The following is a 17883-nucleotide window of genomic DNA, read 5'->3' on the forward strand; positions in this document are numbered from 1 at the left end:
AGAAGCTAACTACCTGTGCTGTCTAATTCTTCAATTGTAAAATAAGAATATAATAGTACCTACCTCACATGGGATCAAAAAAAAGATAATATTTATAAAGTAGTTAGCCCAGTTTTGGCACATACTAGGGTACTTAATAAATGCTTATTTCTCTTCCATTTCACCTCTTTGTAACTTTGTTACAAAAGTAATTAAAATGTAGGAACACAACTTGAGGGTGAGAACTCATGACCACTCTGTTAATGACCATTTCAAACATTTAGAGACCCAATTGCCTTCTATGTTGTAGGGAGATAGTTTAGGGAATACCTAGGGCTTTCTTTTTCCCTCACAGACTTTCCCCATATATAGAAGCAGGGTTGTCCTCAAAGAGATTTTCAAAAATTTCAATTTCTAAAGGATAAGATCTATAAAGTTTCTTTTGCTCGGTTTGATTCCAACAAAGATGATAATAGGTATATGGTACTCATATCTAACTTGAAGAAATCCACAGAATCATTTCACATTAAATAAAACTCCCACAAATGTTTCTACTATTTCTCTCTGCTGCTAACACATCAAGTGGTGATGAAGTCACAGTCTCTAATCTTCTAGTTAGAAACAAGATCAAGTCATTGGTGTTTGACAGATAACAAACTGTCATGACTATCACATAATTCCATTGTATTTTATGTTATTCAGGATTCTACCAATGGGGATACAATACAGTGGACTGCCCAAAGTCTTAAGACTTTTGTCCTAAGACAATAAGTGGCAAAGCTGCGATTTGAACCCAAATCCTCTAACTGCAAATTCAGTACTTTATCTGCCACAGAAATATCTAGTAGATCAGTTCCCTGACACATTGAGGACCTGGTCGATATAAAAAGTAGAAGTTTGGTCCATTTTTATGCCTAGTCTTCATCAATATGATCAAAATAAAACACATGTGACAAAGAATTCCTGTTCTTTGAGAAGCTTAAAGTCTAATAGATGACACTGATTTTAAAAAAGGTAAAAGAAAATATACTGGTAACTGAAATTGGAACTTCTCATTTATTGAATTAACAAACATGCTTATTCAATATTATTATGATATTGCATATCATATTAATATTAAATGTCATTAAATAAATTGACATGCAAAGAGACAATGCTGAGTTATACTGAAATGTTCAAATAACTAGAGCATATCATTCCTTAAGCATTCTACTTAATCAAAATTTATCTGTATGGTAGATACTGTATAGCAGTCAGTGATTATATATTAATTAGTAAGCATATATGACATGATGAGTTTAGCAGAAAGGTGTTTGGATTGAAATTTAGGAAACCCAGATTCTAATCATCCTTTTCTCTCTAAATCACTATTTAACCTTGAGAAGAATATATATACCTTCCCTGGACCTCTAGGTTTTCCATCTTTAATGCTTTTGAAGCTCTTTTTAAAAATCTATTCAATCATATCTATTATAAATTTCCTTTGAAAATATTTCCATTATTGTTTTTTGTTTGTTTGTTTTTTCCTGAGGCTGGGGTTAAGTGACTTGCCCAGGGTCACACAGCTAGGAAGTGTTAAGTGTCTAAGGCCAGATTGGAACTTGGGTCCTTTTGATTTCAGGGCTGGTGCTCTATCCACTGCGCCACCTAGCTGCCCCATATTTCCATTATTGTGATCAGTTTCAATCTTTGTTTTACTTCCCAACTACCTCTATCAGATCAAGAGACCTCTTACATGATAACAACTTTCTCCATCCCTATTCGTCCTAAGTCTATATCAGACTGATGTTGCTGTTTGTCTTTTCATAGGATCATAATATTATGGAAATAACTTTAAAATATAGAATTCACTATCTCAAGCATGCCTTCAAGATATTGTGCTCTGGTAGCAAGTTCTGTTTCCCAGAATCATCATAAGGAAAGCAAAATCTGTCCCCAGAACTAAGTTACCTAGAACCTAGATGATCTTTAAGGTCCTTTCCAGCTCTAACATTCTATAAACTTATGAATTACTAACTTTCCATTTGGTCCGCAGCATTACCAAGCAGAAACAACACCTAATTGTGTCTTTCTTAAAAAAGAAATCTTTAATAATTTAAAGATAATCGTGATCAGTATCTGAGGGGAGGGAGGGAGACTAAAATGAAGAGATACAACTGAACTCAAGACATCTTTGCTCTTTACAGCCACTTCTTGCACCTGTCTAAGTGTTCCAGACTCTTAAAAACTTATGGATGGAAACTCTGGTATAGACAGACATAAAGAATACATATACAACCAAACACATAAATAAATAATGCATGAGCTATGTTAAGTGCCTATTGTTGGGAATGGTGAATGAAAGGGAATTCATGCAAGTTGCACCTGGCATAAGTTTTGAATTACAGGCCCCTGAGCAAGAGTTTTCAGAGACACTCTCTCCTTTTACCCTTTCCTTCCTCCATTAGCCCATTTATCTTCAAAAATGCCCCTATCATATAAACCCCTTTTCATGGTCTCCTAAATACCGTGGGGGCTATCAGGGTATTAGTTATATCTACAGTGTTTTGACAGGGTGCATTAAGAAATTCATGACCTCTCCTCCAGTAAGTTAGGGAAAATTTCACAGCAGTGAGAATCCAGGAGTCTCTTAAAAGAATGGCAAGAGCTGGAAGAGAGAATTATAGGTAGAGAATGTTATGTATGAGGAGAAGAGTTAGGAGGACTGTAATCAGACAAGGGACAAATGGAGCACAGTTGCATGAGAAAAATTGAGAATTATGTGAAAGATCACACAACAAGAATCTGTTATGCCCTTACTATGTGCTCCACATTGGGCCAGGAACAAAGATATAAAGGAAACAATCTCTGCTCCTTAGGAGCTTACTGTGGAGGAAACTGGGCAATAGGTATGTGAATGCAAAATACTTGCAAAGTAAAAATAAGACAATTTGAAGAAAGGAGAATTCCTAGGAGGGTTCCAAAAGGTCCTCACTTATAGGTACTTCTTAAATCTTAAATCAAGCTTTTAAAAAACCTAAGGATTCAGAGAAGCAAAGGTGAGAAAAATATTATATCCAGATATGGGGGACAGTGTGCACAAAGATGGGATGAAGAGTGGTCACATTGTAGGTTGTGTGAAGAGTAGTAATGGGTAGTAAGCCTGGAGTGACATAACCTTTGGAATATCACTTCAGTGGTTAAGTCAGAGATGGATTCAGAAGGGAAGAGACTTGGTGAAGAAGGTCCAGTTGGAAAACTATTGAAAGAGTTCAGATAGATGATAGGAGAAAACTATGGAGTCTGGAGCAAAGATTGGTTTCATAGAACAATTACACACATAGGAACAATAAGAATAAGAAATGGAGAGGAATATAAGAAAATTATATGGGAAGGGGGAAGTCATAATAGTGAGGATTAAATAAAGGGATAGAAAGGAAATACGTAAACTTTTAAAACTGATTGCATTATAATAGGGTGGAATAAATGCTGAATTTGATTTCATGGACTTTACTAGCCTTGAGTTTTTTGCGTGAGTATCAGTTTTCTTTTCTATTAAACGAATATTATGGAAACCGTATGCAAACTGAAAGTGATTCATTTTTTTTCCATTCTCTTTTTAAATCTGGAAATGAAATTATCATGTGAATGGAACTAAAGTATACTTTATTACTTACTAGTATGTGTATCTTTCAGGATAGTCACAAGGATCAAATGAGATAACATGTAAAGTACTATGTAAACCATGAAGTGCTATTTTTAAAATGTCATCTCTTATTATTCTTGTCAATAAGAATAATAAACAATATTACATGAATGTTTCATTTTTGTTTAAAAAATACAAATTCACATTAAAATTCAATATTTAATTGTTGTAACTGTTGTAACTGTCATTAGTATCTCTAGATATTTTTCATAATAGATGCTATTAAGTATGGTTTCTAAGCTAATATAAATATAAGCTAACTTTCAGAGGCAAAAATAAAACATCAGTGATTTTGCTAAGCTGTGAGTTACTCCACCAAGACGATTTTACCACACTAGACATTGGCCAAGCACGTCATCAGCTTAGTTGTACTAGACTGTACTAGCTACATAAGTACAGACAAAGAATGAAAAATGTTTTCTCAAGTTATAGGGAGCCAGATTCATAACCATCCGTCACTCGCTTGGGCAAGTTGCTGATAAACTCCACAGAAAAATAACAAACAGTGTGTCCCTGCATCTTGGCTGTTGAAAATGAGATTCTTTCTCTGATTGATGTTAGCAGAGAGGCTTGTAAAAATGCATTTCCAGCTGATTAGTTCAGAAGGTGTCAATCTCATGCAGTTTTATGACCTGCAGACTCCACGCCAGATGTACATTTGCTTTTTATAAACTAACAAAGATGAATGACTAAATTTGAGCATTCCTCTTTGGCAACAGTACCATATATTCCCTAAGGGATTGCACTGTGGGGGGAGGGGGAAGGAGAAGACATTTAACCCCTAAGACATCAAATGTTGAGTTTTTTAGAAAGTCTTAGAGAGGTGACAGATCAAATTTGGAATTCCTTCCCTCAGTGAATTGTTTTCACTCTCCATAGGTACTGGAAAGCATAAGGTGATAAAAGCTGATAAATATTTCAGATACTCCTTTTCATTACACTCCAAAGCTTAATATAGTAAATAAACATTAATTTCAGTTCTCATGGGGAAAGGATTTTTTAAAAATAAATTTTATCTCTCTTGATTTTATATTACCTAAATTTCTTTCAGTTGTTCCTTCCCAGGAGAATCACACATCAAAAAGAATATTTTTAAAGGCAAAAAAAAAAAAAAATCAACAAAATCAATTGACATCAAAAAAGTATGAAAATATATTCAATGTTTCATACTTATTATTCTCTCAATTCTACAAAGGAATCAAAGGAAATGTCCTTTCGTATCCCTTTGGGCTTCCTCTTGTTTGGGTTTTTGGTTTTTTTTTGGTTTGTTTTTTGGGCAATTCATCAATAATCAGTTGTCTTATGATGGTCATTATTTCCATATGATGAGGTTTAGATTTGGGGAACCCAAATGAAATTAGGGTTTCTGGTGGTCAGGGAGTTAAATGAGGTCTAATAGTGGGTTTGGGGTTCAGAGGATCAAATGGAAGGGTTTGTCTACCCTACAATCCTTTGGGATTCTGCGCAAGCATAGGTTCTCTGTAAAGGAATTTACAGACCCAAAAACCTAGAGGCTTATTATGGGGATTGGAAGTAAGCTTAAAGCCTGGTTAAGGAAATAGGTAAGGGTAAAGAGAATATGGCACTGGAAACAGTATTGCAGTGGGCAGAGGCCCATGGCGTGTCAAACATATGGCTGGTATATTTGACATCTCTGCAAAGAGAGGGCTCCAGTCTGGCTCTTTTATAATAGGGGGCTTTGGCTACAAGCTGAAGGGGGCTCGTGGGTGGAGTCCCAGATTGGCTTCTCATTGGGTTTCAGCTTGAGCTGGAATTTGAATTGAATTCAAGGGGTTTCAGGATTGAGCCGACCCCACCCAGATAAGAAAGATGAAGTCCTTGGGGTAGGGTCCCTCACTGACGCAGAGTTGAAGGAGATTTTCTTCTTTAAGGATTTTCAGAGTTTCGGGGTCCCCTCTTCACATATACATTGTTGTAGTCGTATGTGTTTTCTAATTCTGCTTATTACAGTCTATATCAGCTCATATCCATCCTTCCATGTTTTCTGTATTCATCATATTTAATGTTTCTTATACCACAGAAAAATTATATTATGTTCATGTCTCCCCTTAACCCCCCCCCATGCTCCCAGGGGTATGCTTAGTTCTTCTTCAATCAATGGGGCATCTCCATTGTTTCCAGTTCTTTACTACCACAAAAGGTGCTAGGGACTTTCTTCTTATTAATGACTTCCTTAGGGTATATGTGTAGTAATAGAATCTATGGGACAAAAATTATGGACATTTTATTTCATTTGCACAAGTCCAAAATAGGGAAAGGAATTCATAAAAGAAGTAAACTATAAGATACATTTTAAAGATTCTTCATGCAGTCTCAATACATAAGCATGATTTGTCACATGAAAGTACATTTTTCCACCTGCACACCCCACCTTTTAAAGCTAGGAATCATATTTGTGTGAGTGAGACAAAAGCTGTCTGTCACTTATCAGTATGTCTTTGAATAACTTCCTGTTTTCAGCCCCTCAGAGAGTGGCACAATATAAATACAAAGCATTAACCTTATTATTATAGTATCTGATGACGAAATGCAACATCATTGCATTATCTCCTATAGCTTGACAATAAATACAGTGTTTCTAGGCGGTCAGTCTCCCTATAAATAACCCTTTGGGGAAATGATTAAGCAAGGTAGTGAAAAAGCAGTAAATCTGCCTTCAGGCTATTTAAAAACTGATCTCAAAGTTCAAACAACTTTTATCTGTCATTATTTCAGGACATATATATGTGTGTATGTATGTATGTATGTATGTACACATACACACACATACATTGGTCCTTTCCCAATACATTTGTTATTGTTTCAAAAAGAGATAGGACTAATATAACACATATGATATGACACACATACAGAACCACATTCAGCTTAAATACCAAAGTTACATATTTGAAATTAATAAAGGAAAATAACAGAGAAATGTAAGTTAATGTCTTCATATTGTCAATATGATCCAAGCAACTGAGCAGTTTCTGTCATCCCTTATCTTATTCCACCTATGATATTGATCTACTTAATGAATTTGGATACTTTGTTTCCATTTACACTACTCTTTTTCTTTTCTGGCAGTTTGTTTTTTTTTTTTGTTTTTGTTTTTTTTTTTTTTTTTTTTGATAGCCTGAAACAAATTAATGGTCAGAGGACTTTTTTAGATAAAACAACTTTATCAAAACATATTATGTTAATTAAAATATATTTTATTATATTAACTCAAGATGTATTCTCTTCCCCAGAAAAAAATTAAAATTAAAAAAAAAACAATTCAAGCCCTGTTCAACAGTATTCAAATATTGCTAATCCAGACATTACATGTACTCCATTAATAGTCATTTGTTCATAAGGGAATATAATTTTTTAGTCCAGAATGAAAGATTATTTTTAAACTTCCCAAGTCTATCTTCCTTCCCACAAAAATACCCTCTAGAATAACAAGTTTTTAAAATGAATTTGCATTTCATAAAATTTTTATAGACTGCTTTCCTCCCAAAAAAACCTAATTATTTTATTATTTTAAGAAGTTCAGGTGAGGAAACTATTTCTCCAAATGTAGACTGGCAAAAAAACATTCTGCAATTTAGCTGGGCTGAAGCATTGAGAGGTTAGCAGACTTGCCCAAAGTCACACGGTGACGTGTCTCAGTAGTGGGATGTGAACTCAAGCCTTGAACATGGTCCATGGCCAGTTCTCCAACTACAACATCACACTGTCACACATTACTTTTCCTCCTCTTTCTCCTTCCCCGTCCCCGTCCCCCAGCTATGTATCTGTCAAAAATGCATTGAAAAAAGGGCTCACTCACTGGTTTAAATTTCTATCTGCAGATGGATTAATTGACTGTATGGACCCTGACTGCTGCTTACAGAGTTCCTGCCAGAATCAACCCTACTGTCGTGGACTCCCCGATCCACAAGATATCATTAGCCAAAGCCTACAGTCACCATCTCAGCAAGCTGCTAAGTCTTTTTATGATCGAATTAGTTTTCTTACAGGGCCGGACAGTACTCATGTTATACCTGGGGAAAGCCCTTTCAATAAAAGGTTAATTAATGTTTTGTCTTTAAGATATAAGATGCTATTTCTGTTTGTGTCTAACAGTAATTGATCTGCATGGCATGGAAAATGCTGACTGTACCCTTAATGAATGTGCTATTTCTCCTCCCATCCCCCAATTTCCTTTCTTTGTTAATTCTTCACTAAATTAACTATGTCCAGCATTTGTGACTTAGCACACACTCTTTGCCAAGTTCAGTACCTAGGACCTAACAGGACATTCCATTAAGGAGTCAATAAATCTTCATTTAACTAGTTGGTTCAGGTTAGCGCAGTTGGAAGTGTATCAGAAGAAGCCATGAAAATAGCCCAAAAGGAAAGAAAGAAATACACTTTTTTTTTTAAACCGAGCTCACTAAATAATATAAATTATGAATTAATGTAATGGAACTGCTAACTGCATGGTGGTATGATTACATAAGCTGTTTGACTGGTGCTTTACAGAGCAGTAATGACCTGAAAATAAACCCATAAGTGAAAGCAGGTGTCTTGTGTCTCACTGAGCAAAGGAAGATGATTTACACTGGAACTCCTGGGTCTGCAGAAATTTAACAGCATTAGTGCAGTTAGGCACAGCAGTTGATTAAAAGTTGTTGCACAAATGTTCCTTATTGCCCCTTTAAATCTTGTACTCCTTGGTCCCCGCAGATTTCCAGATTGCCTCAGAATTAATTGGAAAGTATACTTTTCTTCATGTAAGTGCCAGACATATGACTTATAGAAGAAAAGCATAGAGTTTATAATTTTTAAGAATTCATCACTAAATTATTGGTCTTGATATCTCTCCAAAGAACAGATTGCCACAAATTAAAACACAGGGTAAACAGGAAGGCACTTAGAGAATGTAAATTACACGGAGTTAAAAGAGGGCATTGGCTTGGGAGTGTTTCAGCTCTGATTTTGTGAATAGCAATTGATTGCATGTGGTAGTGTTTTTCTGTTTTTAAGTTACATTACCTATAAATCACAGTAATGTTGGCCTGAGAAAACAAATGTTCATTCTAATTCTTTTACTTTTCCCACAGCCTTGCATCTGTCATTAGAGGCCAAGTGCTAACTGCGGATGGAACTCCCCTTATTGGAGTTAACGTCTCATTTTTTCATTACCCGGAGTATGGATACACCATCACTCGCCAGGATGGGATGTAAGTTGGTGCTACTATCATACATCTATGTTTACATTCTTTGCTTATTTAGGAAAAAGGGCTTCAATAATAGGAATGATTTTCATTATGAGGGCTTTAAAGTCGAAATGAGTTTTTGAGAATTTGGACAACTGTGTGAGAAAGCATATTGAAAAGAGTTACTATTAGCTACTTTCTGGATATATATTACCTTTTTTTAAAAACTGCTTAATGCAAGGAAGAAAGAGGCTGTAATTTGTGATGGTAGAATTCTGGATCAGGAAAATTCATTAAGTTTATCTTGGTTTTTCTTAGGTTTGACTTGGTGGCAAATGGTGGTGCATCTCTCACTCTGGTATTTGAACGGTCACCATTCCTCACTCAGTATCACACTGTGTGGATTCCCTGGAATGTCTTTTATGTGATGGATACCCTAGTCATGAAGAAAGAAGAGAATGACATTCCCAGCTGTGATCTGAGTGGATTTGTGAGGCCAAATCCCATCATTGTGTCATCACCTTTGTCCACCTTTTTCAGATCTTCTCCTGAAGACAGCCCCATTATTCCTGAGACACAGGCAAGATATAACTTTAAAATAAACTATTTTCTAACAATGTGCCTTTCAAAAAGACTTAAAAGAATTTGGGTTTGGTTTTTAATGCTAAGGCTATGTAAAATGATATTCCTAAAGAGAATGGCTTTTTGCTCTCTTCATGTAAGCATATACTATTTGATTATCATCCATTTCACAATTAATATGAGAGAAAATTGTCTTGACCAAGATTGTCCTTGAAACAATGGCATAACCCTTTGTGATATATAAAAATATTTCTATATACATAAATATATATACATAATACCTGATGTATCTTCTTAAAATAATTAATTACTCATCCTCTGTACACCAAGTGATGATGGTATTTTTAAGGATAGAACATGTTATTTGTTTTTTTAACCAGGCCTTATGCTACTTGGAAGATGCGTTTATTACTTTTTCCTTTCCATATGTTTTTTACTATAAAAATACTTTTAGTTCTTGAGGGCAAGGAATTGAGGACAATAAAAATATTCATAAATGGTAAGTATTAGGAATTTGTGGTTTCCAGAGTGAGATAGCACTGTGAAGACATTTTACAAATATGTATTTGTTTAAGCCAGGATAACCTCTGTTGGCCATCATCACAGAGAAATGTTGTTAAGGAAACATGGATTAGATTGAGTAATCTAGTCTTCCTAATTCAATAAAACCTTCCCCATTCTAAAATACATATGAAATCCTACTGGCCCTGAAATAAATATAGCCAACAGGAAGAGTCAGAAAAAATCTATTCCACAATAGAAGCAACTTCCTGAAAGCTAGGCCACCAGTTAATTCAGGAAATATGCTATGTGCAAGAGACAGGGGATAAAATGTCCATATTCAAGAAGCTTCCATTCTAAAGAGGGAAAATCACATGTGCAGTGAGCAGCTAATCATTGAGCATTTATTAAACCCTTACTGTATGTCAGGCACTGTACTAGGCAGTAAAATGACACATTTTTTGCTCTCAGAATAAACACAAAGTAATTTCATAGACAGGATAGGAGAATACCACTAACAACTAAAGATACAAGGAAAGAATTCATATCATAGAAGATGAGTCTTGAAGGGAACTAAGACCACCAAGGAGAGACATGGGAGACAGACTGATAGTTACTAAACATTTATTAAACCCCCTACTATGTGCCAAACACGGTATTAAGCATTAGGGATACAAAAAGAGGCAAAAGACAAGCTTTCAAGAAGCTCCCAGTCTAATGGGGAAGACTACACGTTATGTATAAAAAATATATAGGAAAATTAATAACTCAAAAGAAAAAAAAAGCACTAGAATTAAGAAGGACTGTGTATGCTTCCTGTAGAAGATGAGATTTTAATTGGGACTTCCAAAGAGATAAGTGATGTATATAGGGAATAGCAAAAAGGCCAGTTTGGCTAGAAGGAAGAGTCTGTACAAGAGAGTAATAGTAAAGTCCAATCCTGAGATTGTGAACTTGAGTGATTAGAAAACTGGTGGTGCACTAAATAGAAACAGCAAAATTAGAAAGAACTTGGAGGTTCACAAAATATCCAAGAATTAGTGACATGTTCCTAGTATCGCTAGGAAGAAAAAGAAAAGCTGAGAAAAGAAATTTTACCTTCCATAAAGTGGCACTGCCAAAACCATCTCTTTATCTTGCTTTCCCTATTTCTTTTGTTATTACCATTCTTGAAAGCCAGCCTTAACCTTTCTGGTCTTCAGTGTTCTCATGCATAAAATAAGAATCAGGGGGAGGCAGAAAATGATCCTAAAGGTCTCTTCATCTGTAAAGTCTAAAATGCTGGGATGTTGTGTATCCTTGTTTCACTATCCTTGTCAGAATTGTTTGGCCAGAAACGATTCTGTTTGCAAGAGAAGAATACTATTACTACAAATTAACTTGCTTTTCACACAAGTAGCTCTGGACAGAGACCAGCTCTGACACTCCTTATTGGTGTCACTGTGGAAAGCCTAATTTAGCCTCTGGAATCAAGAAGTTGTGATTATTCTGTCATTTCGGTCGTGTCTGATTCTTTGTGTCCCCATTTGGGGCCTTTTGGAAAGAAATACTGGAGTAATTTACCATTTCCTTCTCCAGCTCATGTTACAGATGAAGAAACAGAGGCAAACAGTTACTGGGCTTGCCTGGGATTATACAACACGTAACTGCTGAGGCTGGATTTGACTCCAGACTCAATATTACCCAGGTTCAAATTCACTCCCGTGTAGGTTCAGTTTCTTCATATTTAAACTTGAAAGGGTTTTACTAAATAATCTTTCAGATTCTAAGTTCTGTAGTTAAGAATTATCTCCAGGCCTTCATTTCTATTTATGTAAAACGAATGGGTTGAAATTGGTGGTCACTGAGATCTCCCACATCTCAAACTCTAGAATTCTTGAGGTTAAAGGAGGAAAAAAAAAAATGAATCACTCACAATATGCCAAATACTGTGCTATTTTGTTGTTGTTCAGTCATGTCCAGCTTTTCATGATGCCATTTGGGGTTTTACTGGCAAAGATACTAGAGTAGTTTGCCATTTCCTCATCCAGTTCATTTTACAAATGAGGAAACTGAAGCCAACAGAGTAAAGTGACTTGCCAGAGTTAGTATCTGAGGCCAGATCTGAATTCACAGCTTCCTGACTCCAAGCCCAGAGCTCTATCCACTACATCTAGTGCTTTGCAAATATTATAACATTTTATCCTCAGTATAACCCTGGGAAATGAGTGATAAAATTAATGCCATTCTACAGTGAAGTCAGATTAAAAGTTACATGACTTGACAGGATCAGACTAATAAGTATCTCAGACCAAATTTGAACAAGACAGAGAGCAAAAGGAACACCCCTCTCCCCAAAAAACCCACACCTCAAAAGAAAAAGTCAGATTCTAGAATACAGTGCAAATTCTAAGAACCAATAGAAAAAATGTGAAGAAAGGCAATCTATCTCACATGAAAAAAAGAAGGGTGAACAACAGATCACAAATTAATTTGTGTTTAAAGTGTTTAAAATTTCTCTCCTAAAGTGGTTTTACCTTTTTGACTTCCAGAGTTTTTCTTTCAATTTGAGGTTTAAATATAGTGGTTTCTCCAAGATATATTGATCATATTAGGGGGAATACTGAGATCTCAGCATATGTCAAATAGTTCTCAAACTTTTTCATTTTAAGACTCATTTACTGAGGCCCCCAAAGAGTTTTTATTTATGTAGATTATGTCTACCATTATTTATAGTATTAGAAATTAAAGCTGAAAATTTTCCAAAATTTTATTTTAAGTTAATTTGTATTAATAAAGTGAGAGAAATGATTAAAATTAATATATTAAATTCTAATAATCATTTAAATACTGTTTAAAAATCTCATATTAATACATGCAATTATATGAATAAAAACTTTGTCTTCCCCCCAAAAATTGAGAATGATGACATTATTTTAAATATTTTTACTAATCTCTTTAATATCTGGTTTAAGAAAAGACAGCTGGATTTTTATAAATGCTTCTGCATTAGTCTTTAATGACATATTATTTTGGTTAAAGTAGATGAATATGTGGCTTCACACATATATGTAATTGGAAAAGGGAGAAGTGTTTTAATAAGTAAAAGAGATACTAATTTTATAAAGAAAAAATTTTGACTTCACAGACCCTTCAGGATCTGAGATCACACTTTGAGAATGGCTACTAAAAAAGTATAGTCAATAATCATTTTAACTTGTCAGATTTCCTGAAGACTTTAATGTTGTCCAGAGAAGCATTATAGACTTGCACAATTTATTGATTAATACACAATTAACGTGCAACCTCTTAATTAGTCATTAAGCTTGCTAATTTATTCACATATCTTATGGTTGGTTAGGAAAAATCTCAGATGACGGCCAACTTGCTTTGACGTTTAATGACTGTATGGCCTCCTTGTGTCAAGTTTTCTAGGCCTCGGTGTTCTTTTTCAGCCTTATCTACTTCAGAATCATATCCTCACTGATGGAGAATTGAAACCAGAGTCCAATTTGTTGACCTGCTAGGTTTCCTTTAAGGAAGGTGCTAGAGTAGTAAAGAATTCTGCTGATTACAGGGCCTGACCACAGACAATTCCACATCCGGAGTATGTCTTTTCAAGGAGTTGTTCACAAATGACCAAAAAAGTGTGAGAAAAGACATGTGGGATATATATATATTCAGCTCAGTAGGAGACAGTCATGTGATACAGAAGTAAAGAAAGCTAATGCAGTTTTAGGTATACAGAACTATAGAGATGAAAGTCTCATGGGGATTCTACCTTATCCAAACACATTGAAAGTACTTGGGCTCACTTCTGTATGCCACATTTCCAGAGCAAGATGGATAAACTGAAGAGAATTTAACAGAGGACAACTAAGATGGCAAAGGATTTGAGTCAGTGACATTAGAATGAGCTGAAAGAATTGGAGATGTTTAGCCAAGAAAAGAGAAGGCTGGAGCCAACAGCCATAAGAATGACTTTTAAATATTTCAAGAGATCCAACATTGAAATTCACATATCATTTGGTCCTGTCAACCAAGTAACCAGAGCTCCACTCTTTTTTTAAAAAGAATATAAATTTTAATGTACTTTTATCTTTTTTTACATCACCTATTTTTGAATGTGTGCCAGTAGATGTTTAACAACCATTTCTACCCCCAAAAAATGTATTTATCACATACTTTTAAGTTTAATATGCATTATTAATATTTTCGTCATCACTTTCTGAGGTCTAGGCAATCAACAAAACATAAATCAAGCTCTGATTTACAGACTTTACCAATTTCTGAGGTGTGAATGCTCACGCTAAAAATTTACGTTAACTGTTGCAAACCGAGACAGATTGACTCCAGCACACCATTGCTATTTTCCCAGTGTGTCCCTCTCTTCCCAACCATCCCTTGTAGCAGAGTTTTTAAAAGAAGGAAAAATTATTCAGCAAAACTAATTAAAGCATCAGAAAAAACTGATATTGTTTACAATGTTCACATCCATAGTCTCTCATCTCTAAAGAAATTGGGGCTGTTTCTTCTTATTGTCATTTCTTTGGGACCAAATTTTTCTGGGTTTTGTTGTTCTGGTTTTTGCTGAGGCACTTGAGCTTAAGTGACTTGCCCAGGATCATATAGCTAGGAAATATTAAGTGTCTGAGACCAGATTTGAACTCAGGTCCTCCTGATTTCAGGGCTGCTATTCTAACCACTGTGCCACTTAGCTGCCCCGGAACCAAATTTTTTAACACTAATTTTACAGTATTTAATTTTGATTACTTTTTAAATTATTCTTTCCATTTATACTATCAGTGCCCATTATACATAATATTTTCCAATGTTATTTACTTTACTTCATATCAATTCATTTGTCTTCCCAAGAGTCTTTCTATATTCACTGTATATAATCACTTTTTTACAGCACAGCACTCCTTCCTTTATGCATGTACCACATTTTGGTTAGCCATTCCCTACCTGACAGACATCCACTCTTTTCCAGTTCTCAGCAGCTGTCAAAGTGATCTTCCTAACGTATAGGTCTGACCATGTCATGTTCCCATTCAATTTATTCCTTATGTTCCTTATCACCCTGAAGATGAAACAAAATCTGGCTTTGAAAGGCCTTCCCACCCTGCCGAAGTCCTTCCTATACCTGTCTGGTCTTTTTACAGTGTACATTCCTTTATATTCTCTACAATTCAGCAGCACTGGCTTTTTTATTTTTACTCTTCTTCATACACAGCACTGCAACTCCAACTCAGGGCATTTTCACTGACTGTCTCATAATGTTACCCTGTGCTTGTTTTGGCAGCATATATATACTTACAATTGGAATGATATAGAGAGGATTAGCATGGTCCCTGCAAAGGATGAGATACAAATTTGTGAGATTCTATAATGTTCTTCCTCCTTGTCTCCACTCGTTGATTTCTGTGGCTTCCTTTCCAATTTTTCCTCAAATTCATTCTTACAAGCAGCCTTTCCTGGCTCTAACTCTGCCCCATTCAATGCTAGTAGAACCCTCCGTCTCTGATTATTTCTCATTTGCACAAATCTTCTATGTGTATAGTTGCTTGCACAATGTTTCCTCTATCAAGACTATGAACTCACTGAGGGCAGGGATCACATTTTTGCTTTGACGACAGAAAAGGTACTGCTTGCAATAACTATTTAGGTATGTAGGGGAATTAAAAAAAAAAAAACATTGGCCTTCTCAGGGTCTATGCTAACTCGAAGCAAAATATCTGGCTCAAGGGCATTTGGTCTATTTCTTAGTGTTATTCCAAATCACTTTCTAGAATAGTTGAACTAGTCCACAGCTCTATCAGCAGTTCAGTAGAATGCCCATCTATCACAGCCTCTCCAACATTAACTATTTCTTTTTTATTATTGTCTTTGCTAGTTTATTGAGTATGAGGTGAAACCTCAGAGCTACACGATTCACTCGTTTCTATCAGTCAGATGAATGAACTGAGACATAGGTAAAAGACAACACATAAGAGGGTGGAAGAATCTTTGTTACTAGAATGACAAATCAATGAATAAACTTTACTGATAGATTTTAGTTTAGTTTAGTTTAGGTGATAGTTCAGACCATAGATATAATAGAATAAAAATTATTCATATTACTTATTATTGTATGACCAGCATTATACAGTGGGTATAAAAGCACTGATTCTAGAAACAGAAGACCTGGGTCTACTCTTGTTTCCCATAGTACTTATATGACTTTTGGGCAAAGCATTCAACCTACTTAACCTCAACTTCCTTATGTGTAAATGAGGGAATTAGAAAACAGGGCAGCTATTGTCATGTCCAATTCTAAATTTGTGATTCTAAGACCTTTCAAAAAATCTCTGCTTCATGTCTGGCATGTGTATTTACTTTCTAAGCAGGGGTTCTCAAACTACGTCCTGCGGGCCACAAGCTGCCAGCTGAGGACGTTTATATGGCCCGCCAGGTCATGGCAAATGGGCTGAGGGACGGAGACAGAGTGTGAGCTTTTGTTTTTACTTTAATCTGGCCCTCCAACAGTCTGAAGGACAGTGAACTGGCCCCCTACTTAAAAAGTTTGAGGACCACTGCTCTAATGTCTTGTTTTGTTGCATAATTTGGACTATTTTTGTTTTCTAACACAGCAAATGATAACTGATATTTTAAAATCTGTTTTATTTAAAACTTAGGTACTTCATGAGGATACCTCAATTCCAGGTACAGACCTGAAACTCTCCTATTTGAGCTCCAGAGCAGCAGGGTATAAGTCAGTCTTGAAGATCACCATGACTCAGTCAGTTATACCGTTTAATTTAATGAAAGTTCATCTGATGGTGGCAGTAGTAGGAAGACTCTTTCAAAAATGGTTCCCAGCTTCACCAAATCTTGCATATACATTCATATGGGACAAGACTGATGCATATAATCAGAAAGTCTATGGTTTGTCTGAAGCTGTCGGTGAGTTTTTATTTTTTTACTCCCTCCATTTAAACTTTTGTTTCAAATTTGTAATGATTATAGACCTAACTATAGCCAATGAAAATTCAATGGGCATCAAGAAAGGAAATAGAAGGAAATTCTGGAAGGAATATGTCAGTTACCCTGGAGAAGTTATCTCCTACCTAGTTGGTAACATTCTGTAAAGAAATAAGTGGATCATGTGAGAGAGAGAGGAGATGTCTCTCTTTTTTTGGAGTGAAGACTGTATCCCAAAGGAGCTTGGATGAAATTTCATATTGGGATCATGTCCTTCTTTTCTCCCCTTATTTATCTATATTTCTTCCCTCCATTGTACTTTCTTCTCATTTTTTCCTGCCTTCATGTATCATTTCTATGGGCTTTTTTTCCTCCACTTTCTCCTTTCTATTTTTTCTCCCCTGCATTTCTTTCACCTGGATCAATCACCTAGTCAGAGTGACATTTAATAGTAGTAGATAACTCAGCTAGGTCTAAAGTCCCAAATCAGCTCAATTATTTAACCCAAACTGAATGAAGAGTCACTTTACTCATGCAGCAAATCAATTAAGTAGAAAAGGGGGGAAAACCAAGTCAAACTAGTTGATGAAGTGAATTGACTGGATGATATAGTCAGAGTAGCTGAACTTAGTATATGTTTTGACATAGCCTCAGGCCCAGAACATCAGAAACCAAGCTCAGAGTAGGTTATATTTAGGGCATGGGAAATTTGAAATATCAGTAGTATTTAAGATGAAAACATTTCTAGATCCTGAGTTACCTAAGTCATGCAACCACATAATTGTGGATTCTTCCCTTCATTTTGTGTGCAGTATAAAGTTCCAGTATATCCTCTTATAAAGGCAGCATGGTGTCTTCCACATCAAAGAAATTTAATAAATTTTTGTTAAATAATTTGAATCCTTCAATAATACCTTTATTTTTACTCTCAAGTTTCCTAATTTGCTACTGAATCACTTATATTCAGTTCCTATCTTTACATATGAAAACAATAATGATTCAGGG

General features: G+C 35.4%; 1 protein-coding gene and 1 non-coding gene across 22 annotated transcripts in view; both read left to right on the top strand.

Moving 5' to 3' along the window:
- The window catches only part of TENM3 (teneurin transmembrane protein 3), a 3351339-nt gene that overhangs the window by 3245870 nt on the left and 87586 nt on the right, over window positions 1-17883 (top strand). For all 21 annotated transcript variants that reach the window (XM_074276236.1, XM_074276245.1, XM_074276241.1 and 18 more), the window contains 4 exons: window positions 7504-7720; window positions 8758-8877; window positions 9172-9433; window positions 16593-16860. In XM_074276236.1, coding sequence (XP_074132337.1) covers window positions 7504-7720; window positions 8758-8877; window positions 9172-9433; window positions 16593-16860 — 867 coding nt within the window. The remainder of the gene's footprint in view (window positions 1-7503; window positions 7721-8757; window positions 8878-9171; window positions 9434-16592; window positions 16861-17883) is intronic.
- LOC141548142 (U6 spliceosomal RNA) lies at window positions 15205-15313 on the top strand. Its single transcript, XR_012483829.1, has one exon. It is a non-coding gene; the product is annotated as a U6 spliceosomal RNA (small nuclear RNA).

Source organism: Sminthopsis crassicaudata, chromosome 6 (genome assembly GCF_048593235.1).
Source record: "Sminthopsis crassicaudata isolate SCR6 chromosome 6, ASM4859323v1, whole genome shotgun sequence".
Classification (NCBI taxonomy): Eukaryota; Metazoa; Chordata; class Mammalia; order Dasyuromorphia; family Dasyuridae; genus Sminthopsis; species Sminthopsis crassicaudata.